The sequence below is a fragment of the Suricata suricatta genome, unplaced genomic scaffold, assembly GCF_006229205.1.
Source record: "Suricata suricatta isolate VVHF042 unplaced genomic scaffold, meerkat_22Aug2017_6uvM2_HiC HiC_scaffold_34991, whole genome shotgun sequence".
NCBI classification, from domain to species: Eukaryota; Metazoa; Chordata; class Mammalia; order Carnivora; family Herpestidae; genus Suricata; species Suricata suricatta.
This window is the reverse complement of record NW_021881537.1, coordinates 1-707: the sequence shown is the minus strand read 5'-3', so window position 1 is coordinate 707 and position 707 is coordinate 1. Positions and strand designations below refer to the sequence as shown.

At 46.4% G+C, this 707-nt stretch overlaps 1 protein-coding gene across 1 annotated transcript; it reads left to right on the top strand.

Moving 5' to 3' along the window:
* Positions 1 to 8: 8 nt before the first annotated feature.
* Positions 9 to 704, top strand: LOC115285036 (olfactory receptor 1L3-like; the record flags this gene model as incomplete). The annotated part of the gene is made up of 1 exon (XM_029931449.1): positions 9 to 704. A coding segment is annotated over one exon (696 nt), but the record flags the coding sequence as incomplete, so codon positions are not given.
* Between the last annotated feature and the right edge of the window lie 3 nt (positions 705 to 707).

Below are 707 nucleotides of genomic sequence, written 5' to 3'. Positions count from 1 at the left end.
ACCTGGTCACTTTGGTGGGAAATATGCTCATCATCCTGGCTATCCGCTCCGATCCTAAACTCCAAAACCCCATGTATTTCTTCCTGAGCACCTTGTCCTTTGCTGATATTTGCTACACGACAGTTATAGTCCCCAGGATGTTAGTGAACTTCTTATCGGAGACAAAGACCATTTCCTATGCTGAATGTCTGACCCAGATGTATTTTTTCCTGGTCTTTGGAAACATAGACAGTTATCTCCTGGCAGCTATGGCCATTGACCGCTATGTGGCCATTTGTAACCCCTTCCACTATGTCACTGTGATGAACCACAGACGTTGTATATTGCTACTGGTCTTCTCTGTAGCTTTCTCCTGCCTCCACTCCCTCCTACATGTCCTCCTGGTGAATCGGCTCATGTTCTGTGCATCAAACGTTATCCAACATTTTTTCTGTGATGTCAACCCTGTTCTAAAACTGGCCTGCTCTTCCACTTTTGTCAATGAAGTTGTGGCCATGACAGAAGGGACGGCTTCTGTGATGGCCCCATGTATCTGCATCGTCATCTCTTACCTAAGAATCTTCATTGCTGTCCTCAATATTCCCTCAGCGGCTGGAAAATGCAAAGCCTTCTCCACCTGCAGCTCCCATCTCACCGTGGTGACTCTGTTTTATGGGAGTATTAGCTATGTCTATTTCCACCCATTGTCCAGGTATGCTGTCAAGGAC